The sequence below is a fragment of the Balaenoptera musculus genome, chromosome 10 (assembly GCF_009873245.2).
Source record: "Balaenoptera musculus isolate JJ_BM4_2016_0621 chromosome 10, mBalMus1.pri.v3, whole genome shotgun sequence".
Classification (NCBI taxonomy): domain Eukaryota; kingdom Metazoa; phylum Chordata; class Mammalia; order Artiodactyla; family Balaenopteridae; genus Balaenoptera; species Balaenoptera musculus.
In genome coordinates this window covers 51,352,008-51,369,462 of record NC_045794.1, presented here as the reverse complement: position 1 = coordinate 51,369,462, position 17,455 = coordinate 51,352,008, and the positions used below count along the sequence as shown (strand labels likewise).

General features: G+C 38.5%; 1 protein-coding gene across 3 annotated transcripts in view; it reads right to left on the bottom strand.

Annotated features, from left to right (window-relative positions):
- Positions 1-17,455, bottom strand: part of SRGAP1 (SLIT-ROBO Rho GTPase activating protein 1) — a 276,221-nt gene that overhangs the window by 102,011 nt on the left and 156,755 nt on the right. For all 3 annotated transcript variants that reach the window (XM_036867076.1, XM_036867078.1, XM_036867079.1), the window contains exon 4: positions 14,426-14,488. In XM_036867076.1, the coding sequence (XP_036722971.1) occupies positions 14,426-14,488 (63 nt within the window). The remainder of the gene's footprint in view (positions 1-14,425; positions 14,489-17,455) is intronic.

The following is a 17,455-nucleotide window of genomic DNA, read 5'->3' as shown; positions in this document are numbered from 1 at the left end:
GCCCTTTAGTATACTGAGCCAACCTTGGCGATGAATACAGAGCCAGGCAGACCTGGATTTGAGTTCTCGTGCTACTGCTTATCAGCTGGGCAAGTTTCTTAACTTTCTTGAGCCCCAGTTCCTCTGAGGTGAAATTGGGATTAAGTGATACAATGCATGGGAAGCACAGAACAGGGTGGGCAGTTCTCTTTCTTGACAGTTTCTAAGGTATGATGTAGAAGCAAGTACACAGGCTCCGCGGCCAGACTAACTGGCTTCATATTCTGGCTCTAAGCAGAGAGGTGCAGGCCAGTGCCTCCCAAAGACAAAGCAGCTGGAGAACTGAGTACAGCAAAAGCAGACCTGATGGAGGCCTCTCTTGCTGTTTCATATTACAACTCGGGACAGCCAAAACCTCTTAAAAACTAATCTAATATACCAGTGACGAGTACCCAGGAGTTGATGGCATAGATACCTACATGTTCATAAAACACACCATCTGAAGTCACACTTAGGAAGGCTTCTAGCCTCTCTGCAATGTCCAGCTCATCATTAGCACTCTTTTTGCTGTATGCTGACAGTTACTGTAAAATTCAGTGTAATTTACTGGAAAATTACCCAGGTTTCAGGGAGCAGTGCATAGTGATCTGCATTTACTCATCCACCAAACAGCTACTGAGGATCCAGAAGCCAGGCACTGTGCTAGGCTCTGAAGCTAGAGATGAAAGACACAGTCCCTACCCAGTAAAGACACAAAGGCAGGCCTACTCTTACTGAAGAAGACAAATAGGAGGTGGGAGGGAAGCACTCATGGACTTCAGGGTAGGTAGGCTGAGTGCAAGTCAGGTGGAGAAGACTCCTAGGCTTCCTTTTAATCAGCTTCTATTTAAGTCTGGGAGCTCACTTGGAGAGAAAGATGGGGTGGGAGGGGGGGATATATTTTATTTATATAAAGATGTAAAGACAGGAGAATCCCACCCAGAACATGAATGCTACTCACTCAATGCCCACAATGGATCTCAGTTCCCACCCCAATGCCCCATCTCCCACTTAAGGCCTGTGAGGGACCCTTATCAGTATGTTTTATTCTCATTTGTGGCATCAGGGCTGGAAAAGTTGCTGATCCCCGAGGTAGTGAGTGGTCAATAGGACTGTTACAGTGATGAACTTTCCCACCTCCTTTCCCCAGGCTTGTATGGTTCACTATAAGTCAATGAAAGCAGAATTTACAAAACTTAATTATATTTGAAAAGTAACATTTATAGGAGAACTCACTTTGAGAGGTAGTATACTGGCAGTTAAGAGCTTAGACCTACAGAACAGACTGCTTGGGCTCAAATCCTGCCTCTGTACTTAGTGTGTGATCTTGAGCAAGTAACTTAACCTTTCTGTGCCTTCATTTCTTCACTGTAAAATGGGCATAACATTCTTACTCATTGCATGCATAGGGTAGTTGGAAGGATTAGATGTGTCATGACATGTAAAGAGCACAGAAAAAAGAGCTCGACCTATAATAAGTGCACGGTAAATGTCAGCTATTGCTATTTGAAAAAATTACCACAAAATATTTCATTTTAATAATAGGTAATGATTTCTCCACGACTGGAAAGACGATCATTTCCAACAGAGGTAAAGGAAAGGAAAGAAGTGATATTTCCATTTATGTGTATGGTAAGAATTTTAGCAAAGCGCTTTAGAAATGAGCAAATAGCTCAAGATGAACAATTAAATAGCATGAGATCCCGTCTTTATAGCTAGTTTATCAAAGGAAACTTGAGGTATGTTGTGGCTCCACTGAAATGAAATCAGTTAAAACAGTATGAATTTATCATCAAATTATATTTATAATCCAAACAAATGCTTTGAACAAAAGGCATTGTCTGGGACTCTGGACCCTGCTGGCTGCTAACTAACCAAATGACAGGGCAACAGAGATACAGAGAATAAACAAAACAAAGGGAAAGATAGAGAACACATATGCAAAGGGAGAAAGTAAGGCTAATGAAAGTCACAAAAATAATTCTATTCCGTTTAGTGTGGTGTTAAAGATTTTGTTTCAGGAGTAATTACAAAGAGCAGCATTTTATAGGTCTATGAAATCCAACAGACCTGGATTTTGGTCCTAGCTTTGCTGCAAAATAGTTCTGTAACCTCAGTCTTTCTGACCCTCAGGGTGACTTTCATCTATTAGAGATGGCAACATGAGGTCTCCTGACAGGACCAAAATTAGGGAACCAATCAAATCAAACTGTGAACCTCAAACAGTTTGAAAACTGTGGAATGAAAGAAGAAGCACAAACTAGAGGTTTGACCATAGAAAAACTGATCATGTAACTAAAAGGCCTCTTTCCATGAGAATTTTAATACATCCCCTGAAGTGGAGAATATTTGACGACGCTCAGAGGAAATAACATAGGATGGCATCTAGCAGTCTATATGAAAAGAGCATCCGGACTGTCATTCATGTTTTGTTTTCTGTTGGAGATTTACTATTTTATTCTCCATCTTCAACAAGAACCTACAAGAGCCTGTGATAGTGGAAGGAGCTTTCAGGTCCTAGATATCCAAGCGTGTGAACCCTCAGTCTGCCAGGCCTTGACTGTGACCTTGTGGCAAGGCTCTGTCTAACCCTGCTGGCCCAGAGCGTTGTCACCTATAAAGGACGTGGCTGGACCATGTAATCGCTCAGGCCTTTTCCAACTCTAAAATTCTATGAGTCCATGATTTCCCTTATGAATTTTACAACAACTAAGTATCACAAGTATTTATTGTTGGGGAAAATACATATATATAAAATATACTTCTCAGTTGCTAAAGGGGCTGATTTTTTTCAGTGTCAGGGTAGATGGCAGATAAATTTTAATCAAAAGGAAAAACCCATTAACAACAAATTATACTAATTATCTCCTGCTTCTGTTGATTGAGGCAGCAAATAGTATACCATGCTATGCCGAGGACATAAGATTCTTCCTAGAATTTTCCATGGGCTCTGAGGCCATAACTCATCTGCTTTGCTGCACAGAAAATATCTAGAAATGAACAATGCCTGTATACTCTAATGTACTATTATATTGATGAATATTAAACTCGGGTATCTATCACTCTAGTGACTTTAATTAGCTCTCAAACTGATTAGTGATCAATCATCAAGTGCTCATTAAGGAGGAAAACCCAGGAACTATCTGGTAGGTGCAGGGTTGACACGAGGATTTGCTATGTGCTTTTATCTTTGACTGTTATATTTAAGTTAAAGCAGGGCATTAGTCATCTTTTTCAAAGTGCTAAATTTAACAATATTTTTTACATGGCAATATAAATTACAATTAGTTTCACCAGATTTTGCTACTTTAATAAAAATATTTAATGAAAAATGACTCATTTATCCTAAAGAGGATAAATTGTTTTCTACCTTCTTAGAAAGAAAATGTTTCTATTTGTAAGACAAGCAACCTATATTTATTAATCTTAATCTGGGCTAGCTCTATTTCCAGTAGACACCAGAGGCAGCTTCTCATTCAAATCTTTGAGTAATAGGCAGGGATTATTGGTTTTGTTTATCTCGAATGAACCCTCGAAGAACACTCACATTCAGCAAAAATTTCTTGAGCCCCATAAAATGTACCACAAACAGGCCTTGTCCTTTTTGATTCCTTTACATTCTATTACTAGAAATCCAATTATATTTTATTCTCTGTTGATTTATACTAGGTTCATCAGGATTATTTTTCATGAGAGCAATGAACAATTTGGTATAATATCTGCCCACTTCACAATGATCAGAGATTTTTAACATGAAATAAATGTCATTTTATCCAGGAACTTCTAATTTTGCAGAAGATATTTTCCTTTCTTGTCTCTCAAGCACTCCATTTGTAGTGGGGTAAAGAGAAATTGGTAAGGGCAGAGGATTTGAACAAAGTCCAGCTTAATATTCCCTTTATTCTGACATGAATGATTTGCTAATACTCTGGCAATATTCAAGCACATGGAGTTCCCTGCACAGGCAATGCGCTTTCATGCATCTGTGCTTTCCCTCACACACGAATTGCTTTTTTGGAAGGCCCTTCCCACCCTTCCTTTGTCATAAAATCAGGTGTCAGCTTCTCCAGGAAGCCCTCGGGAGGTTTACACAGAGCTGTGGAGACCTCTATCTCGCCCAGCACCCAACACCACACATGGAAATATCTCACAAGTCTAACTCATTGATGACAGGGCTGTTTGCCATCAATATATTAACAGGACCTGTAAATTTATTGAAAGGCTCCTCCCAGCCTCTCTGGACGCAACAGAGATGATCCTCTAATAATTTTAGAGCTGAGGCAACTATGCTTTTAGTACTTTCCATTTAACTGACTTAGAGACAGGGAACAGATTCTGAGATTTGGGACAAACGCTGAATAATGGCATTCCATAAATCCTAGAAACTTACAAATCACAAACCCTCTCCATACAAGTGCTGCGCAGCCACTCTACAAAGGAGGAGAGCACCGTCTTAAAAGATAACCTATTCCATTTCTCAACAGATCTAATGGTTAAATTCAGGAATCAGACTGCCTAGATCCTTGTTTTGCCTTTTATCACGTTCCACAGTTTTCTCACCTGTAATTAGGAATAAGAATCATACCTCTAAGGTTGTTGTGAAGATAAAATGAATTAATACATGCCAAGCACTTGCAGTGGTAACTGGCAAACAGTGAGTGTTTCACGGTTGCTACAAAAATTATAAAATACCACCCCCCCATCATATCTTGAAAGCCCACAATAGCCTCAGCCAGTGCTCAGTGTCAATGCTCACTTGTTTACTCTCACACACTTGAAGGTTGAGAGCAGAGGGGTGGTCTTTGTTCTATCCATCAAAGAAACTGAGCTGCAAAGAGCCTTAATCCTTGCCCAACAAGTCAACAGAGAAAGTCAGTGATAGGGAAGGTCATCAGAAAGTCCTTGTTTCAAAAAGCGTTTTCATACGAAGTCTTCAGAGGCCCTGAAATACAAGTTTAAGCTACTGAAAGAATAATACCCACAAATTGGCACTTGGAATACATATTAACCAGGGCCATAGTGAACACAGTGGCAGCAGAAGTGGTGAAGGGAGAGTTTCAAGCAGTTGGCAATGTTGAGGGGGAAAGTACATGTATAATGAAAGGCCAACCAATTTACTAGAATTTCAAAGTCACCTGCAATTTTAAATCATTAATTCTTTTCAGGGAAATGTTTCACATGTCTTCAACATTACACATGTGTATTAGACATTTAAGTTATACGGTTTAGTATATGAAATACTTAAGCTGAGGACACCAGACACTTGGAATTTTAAAATCATAAAAGACCTGAAACCCTTGGAATTGTAGCATCAACTAAAATGGAAAGAATGACATGGAATCCTTTTCTTTTAAGGGAAAATGGTTTAGAACTTGACACATAAACCTGTTTCTCAAATCCAATACCTCTCACTCCATTTATTAAAAAGAAGAGAGAAAAAAAGAAGGTGAGAGGCCTTTGTTAATCTATGCAAGAAAGATTTTTGAGCTTTCAAATTGCTTTTGACCAGATGTCTAACCATTTTTTGCTGCCTATGTCATTTAGAATCTCATTTGGTACTCTCCTGAAATCTTTCAACTTCTGATTTTTTTCCTTTCTCTCTAGATATGGCTCCAGAGGGAAATTCTATGAATATGCCTTGTGTTCGTCCTAATTGTATGCCTTGGCTCACATTGCTCCTATTGCCTCAAAAACTTTCCCCAGCTTCTCTCCATCTGTCCTACTCGTAAAATCCTGTCCATTTTCAGACCCTTTCCTCTCCGAATTTTTCTTAATCCTCAGGGTGGACCTCTCTCTTTGGAACTCCAAAGCCCTCTAGCTGAACCTTTCTGTTGGTACATAATGGTCTGCCTTAAGTTATAATCACCATTAAAAAGGGAGTACTGGGACTTCCCTGGTGGCACAGTGGTTAAGAATCCGCCTGCCAATGCAGGGGATATGGGTTCAAGCCCTGGTCCGGGAAGATCCCACATGCCGCGGAGCAACTAAGCCCGTGTGCCAAAACTACTGAGCCTGCGAGCCACAACTACTGAGCCCTCGTGCCACAACTACAGAAGCCCGTGCACCTAGAGCCCGTGCTCTGAAATAAGAGAAGCCACCGCAATGAGAAGCACGCAGCGGCAACGAAGAGTAGCCCCCGGTTGCCGCAACTAGAGAAAGCCCGCGTGCAGCAAAGAAGACCCAACGCAGCCAAAATTAAATTAATAAAATAAATAAATCTATTAAAAAAAAGGGAGCACAGTGTGCGAGCTGAGCCTTTTGACTCTGCTTGGTCTGAGACTTCCTAGCTGTGTGACCTTGGGCAAAGTACTTAACCTTTCTGTGCCTCATCTACCCTGTAGGTCCCTTGGAAAAATTTAAAGAGCTAATTATGTAAATTGCTTAGAATAGTACCAGATAAAGGTTAGTTGTTGCTATTTAGTCCTTGTTTAGCTTTTATTTGCCAGACTTCTGGTACTGTCTTGCCTAAAGCTCCCAGCACAGTAGCACATACATAGTAGGGCCCTATTTACTAATTTGAATTAAAATAAAAACCTGGGTTACAGTTCCAACCTGGGACTTTAATCACTTAATCTGAGTCTCCGTGGTGGTCTCCCTAAATGAGGAGGTTAATTTGATCATTTCTAAAGGCCCATTCAACGCTAAAATTCTATCAGATAATCATGTGAGTTAAGATATGTTGAAATGGATCACCCAGTTCAACAGATTTAGATCTTCATTCCCTTCACATGATTTTTACATTTCTACTGGCCAACATTTCTAGTCCATTTTGAGACAATAAATCTAAGGAAAATGCCCACGATTTATTCTATGTATATGTATTATATATTTGGTTTTGATGAATAATGATAAACAAAGCTAAGTACCTTAATTACCCAATACAAATGAAACATTCTGATTGTTATTAAAGCATTCTAATCATTTAAAAGTCATACTACTATATTTCAGAATGTAATAGTTTGGATAAAATACTCTGAGAAGGATTCTTGATATGAAACATGCTTTAGAAATGTTTTGTTTTTACTAAACTATACTTTCTAACACTTTTTTGTTTTTTCATTTCTAAGCCAAATAATTGTTTTTGGTTCATATTGCTCACTTCTTTTAAGAGACAGTTTTATTTGTAGTTCATAAGCACCAACCATAACTAATTCTCAAATCTCAGAGAGAAAAGAAAAATTCCAAGCAGGAGCTAGCGAGCATTTCACCTCATTAATTAGCAGGGTACCCTAAAAGACATCTACATATAAAGTTCTTATCAAACAGATGTCCTGGGGGGGGGGTAGGGATAAATTAGGAGTTTTGGATTAACATATACACATTACTCTATATAAAATAGATAACCAACAGGGACCTACTGTATAGCACAGGGAACTATACTCAAAATCTTGTAATAACCTATAATGGAAGAGAATGTAAAAAAAGAATATATATAATATATAAACAACTGAATCACTTTTCTGTATACCTGAAAACAACACAACATTGTAAATCAACTATATTTCAATAACAAATTTTTTAAAAATAAAAAAAACAACAGCTGTCTTTAGAGAGTCTTCCAATGGAAATTTTATTAATCTCAATCGTTTTGGCAGGAAAATGAATCCAGGTTAAACTATCGAACCTGGTCTCTAAAGTCAGTCTGTGTCAAGGCCAAGATTAGAATTCAGAAGTTGGCAGGGAGTCACGTGATCCCAATACCTCTCTTTCTTTCCATCTAAGTGTCTAGTAATAAAGCCAGGGCAAAGATATATGGAAACACTTTGTCAGCCCAGGATCTCTAAATAGACTGCTTTTTAAAAAAGTTTTCCAGGTGGCATCACGGAGCATGTGGTATTCCAGAGAAGTTTTCATTTTGGGGAGCCTTTTACATATCCTTTACGCCTTATTTCTCTTTGTTCAGTGTTTTGTTCCGAGACCCAGACCTCTTTGTAGTCCCTCTCAAAGCAATGAATTTGCATTTTCACTACATAAATGTATATTTCAAATACTTCAAATGCCCTTGAGCTAAAATAAATAACTTAACCAAAACAAAACAAAATAAAAAAACCAAAAACCTCTTTGAGGCACAGAGAAAAATCTTCCGATAGGAGGTGGCAAGTATCTTGGGCTTTTTCAGAATGACCTTTCAACCTTGCCTGGGGCACGTTTCTTCTTCTAGAAGAATGCATTAGCTCCTGGTTTGTGGGAGGCTCACAAAGCCAGCCAAGGAAGCTTTCCTCAGCAGTCCTCAGAGGTGGAGTTTTCTAAGAAGGGCTTGAAATAATAAAGTGTCTTCCCTCCCATCTCCTCTAAAAATAATTAGCTTTTCATTTTAACATTTTAAACTGGTTCAAAGATATGTAAAGGCCAGCGTGGATATCTGTGTGCATTCAGAAACCCTGTTTTCCAAATAACTCCTGTACAAGAGGCTCAGAAGACTTGGGTTTGTACTGGGACAGCTTCTATTCTCTATTTACATTTGTTAGGCAAATTAGAGCTAGGGCTCAGAAGGGAGAAAACAAATGTGCATGGAATAGCCAGTAATGGATACTTAGCACTAATCACCATGTGAGAACACACAGCTAAACAGGTGGTGTTGACACGTATAACACTAAAGCTATAAGAAAAGCTATGTTTTAAAGAGGCAGCCCTCCAAATGAACATATCCTAATATTAAAGCTGAGTGTGCAAACCCAAAGCTGTTTGGGTTTGCCCATTTTGTAACCCACATCAACAATCTGGAAAGCTCAATCAAGTTTTTACAAGTGGCAATCAGCGCATGCAGTGTAAGAGTTTCAACTCTTGAGTTTTACCTATTAGATCAGGCTCCACCCTTCTTCTCCCCACCTGTCCTGCACATCCTTCCCCAAGGCAGCTGTGCAGTGGGGAACTGATGGGCCTTGGGGATGGAACTGGGCTGAGATTTTGGAGCATTCATTTACTATCTGTGTGACCCTGAGCTAATTATTTGGAGCCCCGGCTCCCATTAGTAACCTTGGGATTAGGAATACCTGCCTCATAGGACTGCTGTGAGACATGAATGGGATCCTGCATGTGCCTCATGGTAAGGGCTGGATAAATCTTCATTTTCTCAGTTCTTTCCTCTTAATTTAATGGAATTTGAAGATGGATTATCTCTTGACTCTGGCTAGCCATGTGTGTCACTGATGTACGGAGAGAGTAATCATCAATTACACATAATTAACAATCAATTTCACGTGGATTTACCATGACATCTGTGTTAATCTCCGATAGAATTTGCTTACTGAGGATGGTAAGCGCCTTGTTTTTCAAAACACTGAGTATAATGCTGTAAAACCTAGGCAAAGTAAAGAAATATTAATATAGGGCAAATAATTGTTTTTCTCCTAAAATACAGCATAACCTTTTGAGATTTCGGTATGAGGGGACAGGCTTAACACTTCAAACCACTGTTTTATGATGAGCCCTTTACCAGACTGATGAAGGCAAATTTTGGTTTGAATGTTCCTTTTAACCTTTTGTGTCACCATTTTTCCATTTTTGCCTTTTCACTTCTCCACTAACCCAGTCAGAGCCCTGTTCACATTTACTATTGATTTGGTTTTCTTACAGGAAGTTACCATCCTTTTTCTTTTTGTACAAAACTAATATATACTGATTATAAGGAAAAACCATGTATATATATAAAAACCATCTGAAATTACTATTAATATCATCCCTGATCTCCACCTTTACTCTGAGAGGCAGACAAGGAGCTGTTGCCATCCCCACTTCACCGATGATGAGGAAGATGACAATGACGATAAGGATGACACTAACTACTTACATGTAATAAGCATTTACTATGTGCCAGGCACTGTTCTGAATGCTTAATCTGTATTAACTCAGCTTTATTTTTTCTCTTAGCACGTACACCTGCCATACTATATATTTATTTGTTTATTGTCTGTTTCTCCTCCCTAGAATATGAATGCCCTGAGAGGAAGTAACATGGTCTGTTTTTATTCACATCTATTATACATCCCCAGTACATCTACAAGTGCCTGGCATGGTAGGAGGCATTCAGAAACTGTGGAATAGATAAACTAGTTTTCCTAACAACATGCGTGAGCCTTATCCAATACATTGAGGGCCTGAATAGAATAAAGAGCTGAGTAAGAGGAATTTGCTCTCTCTGCCTGTCTTCGAGGTGAGACATGGTCTTCTCCTGCTTTGGACTTGAACTCGGGCTGGAACTTACACCATCAGCTCTCCTGGTTCTCAGGCCTTTGAACAGATTGGAATTACTTTCTGGCTCTCCAGCTTGCTGCCTGCTGATATGGGGACTTCTCAGCCTCCACACCGCACAAATCAACTCCTTATAATCAATTTCTCTCCCATATCTATCTATCTATCTATCTATCTATCTATCTATATCTATCTATCTATCTATCTATCTATCTATCTATCTATCTATCTATCTATCTATCTATCTATCTATCTATCTATCTATCTATCTAATCTCCTATTGGTTCTGTTTCTCCCAGACTAATACAGATGCCCAGATTGGCTAAGTGAGCTGAGATTCAAATTCAAGTTCTATGTGAGTCCAGTCAATTCTGTTTCCTTAAAGTACAGCTGTCTCCCTGCTTTCTTAACCCTACTTTAGTTCTCTCTCACATGTTAAACTGAAAAGGAAGTTAATTAGTGGATTAGACTTAGAAAGGGAATTTGAAGATCTTGGTTCACTCTTACTTTTTTATAGCCCAATGAGTCCCATCTGTTAGATCTTTTTTTTTAATTTTAATTTTTTAGTTTTTTCTGTTGTTGGTTTTGTATTTTTTCTTTTTATTTCTTTTTCCTTCTTGTTAGATCATTTAAATTAACATTTCTAAGAAGTACAGGTTGCCAGTGAGGCAAACGTTCAATTTTTCACCTATGTTTTTGTTAAAGCAACATTAATGCCACTGATTTAAAAAAGTACAAAGGAGCAAGTGATAAATGGCTTAGGTGCTTTGTGTTGTTAGGGTGGCATTGACATTTAGAGATCTTTGTTAGAGAATGGTTTCCCAAAACTATGGCAACAGAGATAAAATGACAGACCTGCAGAGGCTCTGGAGCCAGACCTGGACTTGAGATCCCACTCTACTACTTATTGTGCAACCTGGGCAAGCCTCTCTGAGCCTTAGTTTCCTCATCTGTGAAATGGGGATAATGATAGTAACTGCCTCATAGAGACACTGTGAGGATTACATAAAATAATGCATGTGCTTAGCACAATAACTAGTCATATATAATAAGCATTTAATAAATGTTAGCTACTTTGAAAGGCATGGCTAGTTACCTAAAAAATATCTCCCTTCCTCTCTCAAATTAACAAAATCCTCAATTTTTAACTGGCTGTTAACGAGCTGGCCAACTAAAAGACTATAACTCCCAGACTTCCTTGAAGCCTGGTGAAACTGCGTTTCTAAGTTCTGCCCAATGAGATGTATATCAAAGTGTTATATGGAACCTTCATTAAGTCTTCGTAAGAGACAGAGGGCCTGCCCTTCTTTCCTTTCTCCATTCTGTTGGAGTCTCCTTTCTCCATTTCAGGAAAGCAGATGTAATGGCTGGAGCTCCAGCAACTATCTTGAACTCTACGAACAAAGATACAATTATGTTTCTCTGAACAGTGTATTAGGAGGAGCCTGATTCTTTGATGGCTTTATGTAACCTCCATACCAGTCCTGTGCTGCCAACCTCTGAACTTCTTTTATGTGAGAGAGAGGTTAAGCTTCTATCTTGTTTATGCCATTACTCTGAGTACCTCTGTTACTCAAGGCCCAAGTAATCCTAACTGCTGTGGCTGGCCCATGTGGTAGGTTCAAAACCACTTTGAGGCCCTGTTTCTGTAAATAAAGGCAAGGTTGAGGCAGAAATATAGAAAAGGGGATGCATGTCTTCAAAGCCTTTCCTCTCCTTCCAGACGACACTCAGATGCCACAATCCGCTCTCTCCCGCTCAGAGGTCCAGGCTTTCATGCCCCATGGATACAACCAGCTCTCAAAGAATCTGATAAAACTCGGTTCATTTTAAGGTAGAAATGATCATAAGGCATCTCTTTCTATTTGTCCTGGGCATTTGTATTTTATTTAAGACAAAGCCTTCTGATAGAATGTTTGGAATAATCAACAGACCTGTGAGAGAACTATTTTGGGGCAGGGAAGCCCACACATAAGGCTACTGCCCACCACTAAGGTTGGACTGTAATTTAATAAAAAGCACTCCTCTGGTTTAAGGAAGTTAATGGACCTCTCAAAAAGGAGCTCACCTTCAACTCCCAAGGAGTATCAAGGGTTGAAAGGGAGGAGTGAATATTTGTTTGAAAAGGCAATTAAATAGCATCCTCAATTCCCTCAGGCTACATATTTTACACATTACTTCAACAATCATTATTACGTCATCACTTGAAAAAAATTCTATGCATGATGCAACTCAGAAGGTAATTTATTCGTGACCAGTCAGTGGTTGAATAAAGAACCTAAACCACATTCCCCCAACCCTTGGTCCCCTGTTCAAACACTCCTCACTTTTTCTTCCTTTCTGAATGTAAACTGAATATATGTAATGGATAGATTTCATCTGAACATGACAGAATTTATGTATCTGAATTTAAATTGCAAGACAGACCATCTTTCAGAGTAAAAGTGTGTGTGTGTGTGTGTGTGTGTGTGTGTGTGTGTGTGTGTGTGTGTGTATAATAAGACGGTCTTTCCCCACAGAACATGACATCTGACCTCAAATGTGCATGCTCTCTGGTTTGGTTAAAGTAAAATTATCTCCCAAGAGCTCAAAGTGATCTACAGACTACCTAATGAAAACCTCTTTGCCTGTCTCCTCTATGCCTTGATTCCTCAACTGATTCAGAGATTAAATGACTGACAGGGTTATTTAAACTCTGGTGACCTTTTCTAGAATCTGGCTCCTTCAGGCTTTCAGACTGATACTGATGAGACGTTTGAGGAGTTATCAACTTACTTGATTCAACTATAGAGTCTCCTAGATGTCTAATTCCACTTGATAGGCTGAATCCAGGAGAAATTTCTCTATACACATCCCTCACTGAGATAAAATTTTCATGACATTCTACCAGATTTTCTTGTATTCAACAGTCAAGTTTATCTTTGCCAGTGCTGCTCTGACTAGTATTACCAGTTCCAGACCATAAACAACAGGCTCTTGTGTATGAGGCCATGACAACCAGCAGATTTATTTTTTAAAGTATTAGAGACTGATTTATATTTCTAGGTAAAACAATGCCCAAGCAAAGGGAACCACAAGGAAAGTGCCATGAAGCCCTCATCTTAAAATAGTGCAATGGAAGAAGACAGAATTTCTTCTGTGGAAGTCTCAGAGGCACAATGCTGATTCAACTTTTAAATTCTACATCCAGGATTTCTAGAAATGGTTGATACCTTAGGTTATCAGAAATTAATAAATCACACCAAGCGTGGGCTAATAAATGGCCTTTTATATGGATATGACCTTATAACACGAGGCTTTTGCACATAAAGGTTTCTGAAGGAGGAACAAGCAATTAGAAACCGTCAATTTAATTCAAAAGCACAGGTGTAGCAAACATGCTGATAAAAACACAAATTTATCACACACGTAGAAAAAAACTGGAAAGTGGATTTTATAAGAATATCACTCATTTTATAAAGTTTAAAATTACAGGTTCTTTTAATTAGCAAGTATCAGTGGAGCATTAAAAGCAATTTAATTCACAAAACTGTATTTTACCACACTTGCTTTTTAGGAACAAATGAATTTGTAAATCAAGAAACATATTTTAATAATAAGTTTCAGGTTTAATTTGCCTGTAAAGAAAAATTCAAATAATCTTGTGTAATGAAAATGCAAATATCTATAGTTAGAACAAATTAACATTACTCAGTTCTCGTTATGTTGTTCTCTTTTAAAATAAAAACTCGTCAAATTCCTCCAGAAGGAATATGTATTTAATAATATGATCATTAATTGTAAAACAAAATATACATAGGCATATGACTAATCATTGATTTTGTTTTTTTAATAGTTAATCATTTAATTTCTTCTGATTATATGCATTAACCTGAAAAAAACTTCAATTCAGAAAAGCAAACTACTGCCAAGAAGGAAAAATAGATACCCCTCCCCCTCAATATTCTGGAACTGAATATATGAATAGATCACATTAATCCAACCATGTAAAAACAGTCTTTTTGGGACAACTATAGTCCAGTTTCTTAAAGTGTTCTGACTGCATATAAATATTTACTTGAAACAGTCTCGTGCCATCTATCCACTCGGTTCCACATTTCAACCAGACAAGCATCCATCAGCACTCTAGCTTGGAATGAGTTCTAATAAGAGAAGTGTTTCTGCAAACCAGAATTCTAAACCAAAGATTTTTCCAAAAGAAAGATTACGTGCTTACCGTATAGAGCTCGTTAAGAACCTTCATTAAGTCCTCATGAAGTTGGAATGCAATCTCTTTGCTCTGCAATGAGAAAAAATTAACAGTATTAAAAACTGTAACAGAAACTTGTTTCTAGATGATTTAACATCTTAAGAAGTCCACTGACTGAAAATAGAAGAATGTGTATAACACAGTGGAAGGCCAGCACGACCCTGATACAATAAACATCTTTGACCAAATGGCCCTTTCTAAATACTAGATGTGTGCACCAATGGTTACCACTGGCTGGACAGAAGCAAAGAAGTGGACAGTGTGAATGGCTCTCCCACCATCCAAATCAGACTTTATCAAGAGCGAGAAAAAGGAGGGTGAAGCACCGTGCTTGCTCAGAAGTTGAGTTGCAGAACCTAAGTCATGAAAAGATGAATTCCAGCATCTTGCTTCCCATCTCAGTATCATCACAAGGGAATTTTGCAGTGTGAGTCCCCAGAAGCTAAGTTAGAAACCAACAGGGAAATTAACTCTCCCTTTCCAAAATAACTATATGACTGACTACAAAATTTTTTTTTAATTAAAGCATAGTTGATTTACAATGTTGTGTTAGTTTCTGGTGTATAGCAAAGTGATTCAGTTATACATATACATATATATATGTGTGTGTGTGTGTGTGTATATATATATATATATATATATATATATATGTTCTTTTTCAGATTCTTTTCCATTATAGATTATTACAAGACATTGAATATAGTTCCCTGTGCTATACAGTAGGATCTTGTTGTTTATCTATTTTACATATAGTAGTTTCTGTCTGCTAATCCCAAACTCCTAATTTACCCCGCCCCACCTCTTTCCCCTTTGGTAACCATAAGTTTGTTTTCTATGTCTGTGAGTCTGTTTATGTTTTATAAATAAGTTCATTTACATCATTTTTAAAGATTCTACATATAAGGGATATCATATGATACTTGTCTCTCCCTTTGACTGACTACAATTTTAAGAAAACACTTTCAAAGTAGTGAGTTGGTAAGGCCACTTATGCTCCACATACTTTTTGCCTCTGCATTTATTATTGTTATTTTTTCATTAAGACAAAAAAGAGAGTTTTACTTTTCCACTCAGTGGATAAATGACAGCATTTAAGATATTCTTCCCTAGGCTAATTCTGAGGGTTTGACAGAGGAGTATTTGAATATTTTTTTTCAGCAAAATCTGTAAGTTACTTTAAAGGAAATCATATATCCAAATTACTTTTCTTTTTTTCTCCTGTTTTGAGTTCAGTATTTAGTTAGGTACAGAAAATGGAAAAAAATGTGTAGCATGGCTTAATCTATAGTTTGAGACAATAACAACAACATCCATTGTTCATTTATGTGTCTCCCACTGGGCTGTCAGGACTGGGAGTAAGGGCCATATCTTTAACAGCTCTGCGACCCCAGAGTCCTGCACAGTGCTTGGGCACGAGGCCAGAACTAGGGTGAGGAAAGTGACGTGCCGAGGGTATGGAATTTAAGAAGACACTAGTCCAGGTCCCACTTGGGCACAAAGGAAGCTTCCAATCAGCACTTGCTAAATGAACCTGTAAATAAGTTGAAATACTGTTGTTTGTGTGATTTGCTGAAGTAGTTACTGCCTTTGGTGAAGGCTGGCCACTGGTGAGAGGGCAGACAAGAAAGGCCCATAGACCACCCTTAATAAAAATCAGAGGATCTAGATGAAACACAGTCCGTCTGCCAACACTAGGTCATTGGGTTAGGCCTCCCTTAAAAAAGGCCACATGTGTTGAAGCAAAAATTTGTGAACATAAAATAGTGTGGGAAGATGACATCAGAGCAACAGCTAAACTTCGAGAAATTCAAGTTCGTTAGCTGCATTCGTCCCTGGGTTTTCTTGGAGTGATAAAGGGTGCTGGTGTTTATCGAGCTCTGAAAGATTTAAAATCCCTACACTTGGGTTAGAGATTTTATGTTTTGCTGTGTCCTTGCTATGTGAAGAGGTTGGTTAAGAATTACTGAAGGGTGAAAGGAAAGTCACAAGTGAGCAAACGAAGCCAACTGAAACTCATTTTATTTCCCTTAAATCTTGGCTATTCTGACTGTATACATTACACTGCAATCTCCTATGACTTCAGCTTGGTGTTATTTTAATATCATATTTCATTCAAGGATCTGAGCTACCAATTCAGAACTCTCTAATGGGATCAAAGGCTACCAAGTAACTCTGCTCAGCTGCCCACATTTCAGGTAGCAAGTCCAAAAAGAAAATATTTCTTGGCTAAGACTTTAGAACAATAACCCCCAAAATCCCTTAGGTCCAATTAACTGCAAGCCAAGAATATTTAGGATCAGATTGAACACTTGGGTTCGGGGCGATAAGGGCCTGCTAAACCAGCCAAGTCAAATATCTTACAATAGCAAAAAGGTTCTTTGTACGTTTCACATTTTACAAGATTTCAGGTAATGAGGTAGAGGAAGTCTGGCAAAACAGACATACTGTTCTCTGCTGAGCACACTCTCACATTTTTGGTTCACCTTTCCTCAGAGGCCCTGAAATATAAAAAAAATCTGTCTGGGAGGCAGTATAGAATAACACTTCAAAGCAAGGACTCCGGAGTCAGAATGCTGGGACTGAAGTCTCAAAGGCTTTTGGACTCCCCTGTGCCTGAGTTTCCAGATCTATAAAAGGAATGTAGTCATGGTACCTACGTCATAGGGTTGATGACAGCATTAGCCAGATGACACATACACAGAACTCAGAATGGTACCTAACACACAGTAAACATCCCACAAATGTTAGAATTATTTAATTCTTTCCCAGACACTGTAACGGTTAACTCCCTTGAGTGAAAAGCCCACATCGTATTCTTCCTTCTTCTGGTCTCTATGGACACTTATTCCACTGACTTCCACATAGGAGGTGCTTGGCAGATACTGGTTGAATTGAACTGGATGTCCTTCACCCCACTCCCCATTACCCTGGCCTTTAGATCCACCCAAGTGACCCCTGATTTGGAAGGGCCTCAAGTATTGTGCTCCAGCCCTTGAG